Source organism: Petromyzon marinus, chromosome 66 (genome assembly GCF_048934315.1).
Source record: "Petromyzon marinus isolate PM22_M1 ecotype Great Lakes invasive population chromosome 66, UKy_Petmar_22M1.pri1.0, whole genome shotgun sequence".
NCBI lineage: Eukaryota > Metazoa > Chordata > Hyperoartia > Petromyzontiformes > Petromyzontidae > Petromyzon > Petromyzon marinus.
Window position 1 is genome coordinate 4394019 of NC_133732.1, and position 3533 is coordinate 4397551.

Below are 3533 nucleotides of genomic sequence, written 5' to 3' on the forward strand. Positions count from 1 at the left end.
TCGGGGACCGGTGATTGGCTGCTGTAAATGTCCGCGCGGCGGCCATGACGGCGGCGGCCATGGCGGCGGCGGCCATGACGGCGGCGGCGGCGGCCATGACGGCGGCGGCCATGGCGGCGGCGGCCATGACGGCGGCGGCGGCCATGACGGCGGCGGCGGCCATGACGGCGGCGGCGGCGTCATGGCCGCTCCGTGGAGCCGTCGACGGAGCCACTGGCAAGGTGCGCCGGGGCCTTTACCTGGCCGAGAAACGCGAGAGCGTCCGTGGTTAGCGGCGCTCGCGTGGCCGGAACCCCGGGAGGCCCGGCACGAGGATGGACGTCGGCCCCAGACGGCGGCACGCCGTTCCAGCCCGTCGGGACGGACAGTCGGGGCGACGTTTTGTTTAAATTTTTTTTATTTTTTTTAAAACTTTCTTTGTCTTTACCCCTCCGCCGCAACGTCGGCCCGCGTCGTCAAGCTTTCGTGAACCCGGGGCGTCGATGGAACGTCGGCGCGACGTCGCGAACCGGACCTTGTGGTGACCTTGTGGTGACCTTGTGGTGACCTTGTGGTGACCTTGTGACCGGGGAGCCACGTGAAGCTCGCCTCGCGGTACAACGCCGGCTTACTCCCCCCCCCCCCCCCGCTGGTGTAGTCGTTCGGCCGTTGCGCTGTGGTGGCTGCTCGATCTGTGGTGGTGATGGTGGTGATTGTGGTGGTGGTGATTGTGGTGGTGATGATTGTGGTGGTGATGATTGTGATGGTGATGATTGTGGTGGTGATGATTGTGGTGGTGATGATTGTGGTGGTGGTGATTGTGGTGGTGATGATTGTGGTGGTGGTAATTGTGGTGGTAATTGTGGTGGTGCTGATTGTGGTGGTGGTGATTGTGGTGGTGGTGATTGTGGTGGTGGTGATTGTGGTGGTGGTGATTGTGGTGGTGATGATTGTGGTGGTGATGATTGTGGTGGTGATGATTGTGGTGGTGATGATTGTGGTGGTGATGATTGTGGTGGTGGTGATTGTGGTGGTGATGATTGTGGTGGTGATGATTGTGGTGGTGGTAATTGTGGTGGTAATTGTGGTGGTGCTGATTGTGGTGGTGGTGATTGTGGTGGTGGTGGTGATTGTGGTGGTGGTGATTGTGGTGGTGGTGATCGTGGTGGTGATGATCGTGGTGGTGGTGATTGTGGTGGTGGTGATTGTGGTGGTGATGATTGTGGTGGTGATGATTGTGGTGGTGGTGATTGTGGTGGTGATGATCGTGGTGGTGATGATCGTGGTGGTGATGATTGTGGTGGTGGTGATTGTGGTGGTGATGATTGTGGTGGTGATGATTGTGGTGGTGGTGATTGTGGTGGTGGTGATGATTGTGGTGGTGGTGATTGTGGTGGTGATGATTGTGGTGGTGGTGATTGTGGTGGTGGTGATTGTGGTGGTGGTGATTGTGGTGGTGGTGATTGTGGTGGTGATGATTGTGCTGGCGATGATTGTGGTGGTGATGGAGGTGATGCAGGTGATGATTGTGGTGGTGGTGGTGATGGAGATGATGGTGATAATTGTGTTGGTAGTGGTGATGGAGGTGATGGTGCTGGTGACGATTGTGGTGGTGATGGAGGTGATGCAGGTGATGCAGGTGGTGATTGTGGAGGTGATGATTGTGGTGGTGGTGATTGTGGTGGTGGTGATTGTGGTAGTGGTGATTGTGGTAGTGGTGATTGTGGTGGTGATGATTGTGGTGGTGATGATTGTGGTGGTGATGATTGTGGTGGTGGTGATTGTGGTGGTGATGATTGTGGTGGTGGTGATTGTGGTGGTGGTGATTGTGGTGGTGGTGATTGTGGTGGTGGTGATTGTGGTGGTGGTGATTGTGGTGGTGGTGATTGTGGTGGTGATGATTGTGGTGGTGATGATTGTGGTGGTGGTGATTGTGGTGGTGGTGATTGTGGTGGTGATGATTGTGGTGGTGGTGATTGTGGTGGTGATGATCGTGGTGGTGATGATCGTGGTGGTGATGATTGTGGTGGTGGTGATTGTGGTGGTGATGATTGTGGTGGTGATGATTGTGGTGGTGGTGATTGTGGTGGTGGTGATGATTGTGGTGGTGGTGATTGTGGTGGTGATGATTGTGGTGGTGGTGATTGTGGTGGTGGTGATTGTGGTGGTGGTGATTGTGGTGGTGGTGATTGTGGTGGTGGTGATTGTGGTGGTGATGATTGTGCTGGCGATGATTGTGGTGGTGATGGAGGTGATGCAGGTGATGATTGTGGTGGTGGTGGTGATGGAGATGATGGTGATAATTGTGTTGGTAGTGGTGATGGAGGTGATGGTGCTGGTGACGATTGTGGTGGTGATGGAGGTGATGCAGGTGATGCAGGTGGTGATTGTGGAGGTGATGATTGTGGTGGTGGTGATTGTGGTGGTGGTGATTGTGGTAGTGGTGATTGTGGTAGTGGTGATTGTGGTGGTGATGATTGTGGTGGTGATGATTGTGGTGGTGATGATTGTGGTGGTGGTGATTGTGGTGGTGATGATTGTGGTGGTGGTGATTGTGGTGGTGGTGATTGTGGTGGTGGTGATTGTGGTGGTGGTGATTGTGGTGGTGGTGATTGTGGTGGTGGTGATTGTGGTGGTGGTGATTGTGCTGGTGATGATTGTGGTGGTGATGGAGGTGATGCAGGTGATGATTGTGGTGGTGGTGGTGATGGAGATGATGGTGATGATTGTGTTGGTAGTGGTGATGGAGGTGATAGTGCTGGTGATGATTGTGGTGGTGATGGAGGTGATGCAGGTGATGCAGGTGGTGATTGTGGAGGTGATGCAGTTGGTGATTGTGGAGGTGATGCAGGTGATGATTGTGGTGGTAGTGATGGAGGTGATGGTGATGATTGTGGTGGAGATGGTGGTGGTGATGGAGGTGATGGTGGTGATGATTGTGGTGGTGATGGAGGTGATGCAGGTGATGATTGTGGTGGTGGTGACGGAGGTGATGGTGGTGATGATTGTGGTCGTGATGCAGGTGATGATTGTGGTGGTGGTGATGGAGGTGATGGTGGTGGTGATGATTGCGGTGGTGATGCAGGTGATGATTGTGGTGGCGCCGGAGGTAGCAACCACGGCAACCTAGGCCTGCCCCGCGAGAGAGCCTCCGACGCTTCATGTGACGGCCTCGAAGTGCACCCAGCCTGGCACAGGCGCTCCTGGTGGCGACGTCGCCGCCGCCTCGTGGCGAACGGCGGCGGTTGTTGTTGTTGATGGCGGCGGCGGCGGCGCTGATACTCTGCGGGTTGCGCCGCCATCTTCAGCGGGGGGCAGGGAGGGGTGGAAACCGGACGGACCCAGCAGGTTGGTTTTGCCGGATTGCGCTCCGATCGGGGTTGCCGGGATGGGGTCGTGGCACAACGCGCCTGAGGCTCCGCCCCTCGCCACCTCGGTGACGCGTAGTGACGGCTGCCACTGTGCGGTGGGGGGTGGGGGGGGGGAGGTGGGGGATTGGGGGGCCTAGGCCAGGCTACGGCAGAGAATTGTCAACGGTTGAGATGAGGCGAGAC

General features: G+C 56.6%; 1 protein-coding gene across 1 annotated transcript; it reads left to right on the plus strand.

Moving 5' to 3' along the window:
- The first annotated feature begins 137 nt into the window (after window positions 1-137).
- Window positions 138-3235, plus strand: LOC142906538 (uncharacterized). Its single transcript, XM_076054564.1, has 2 exons — window positions 138-2941; window positions 3002-3235. Exons 1-2 carry the CDS (start codon window positions 683-685, stop codon window positions 3107-3109), a joined length of 2367 nt encoding a protein of 788 aa, XP_075910679.1. The 5' UTR covers window positions 138-682; the 3' UTR covers window positions 3110-3235.
- The last annotated feature ends 298 nt before the right edge of the window (window positions 3236-3533 follow it).

Bases quoted from the DNA above. Each gene is read 5' to 3' on its own strand.
- LOC142906538 (XM_076054564.1), top strand. From the start codon at position 683: ATGGTGGTGATTGTGGTGGTGGTGATTGTGGTGGTGATGATTGTGGTG. The intron at 2,942-3,001 runs GTGATGATTGTG...GTCGTGATGCAG, and splicing joins TGGTGATGGAGGTGATGCAG to GTGATGATTGTGGTGGTGGT.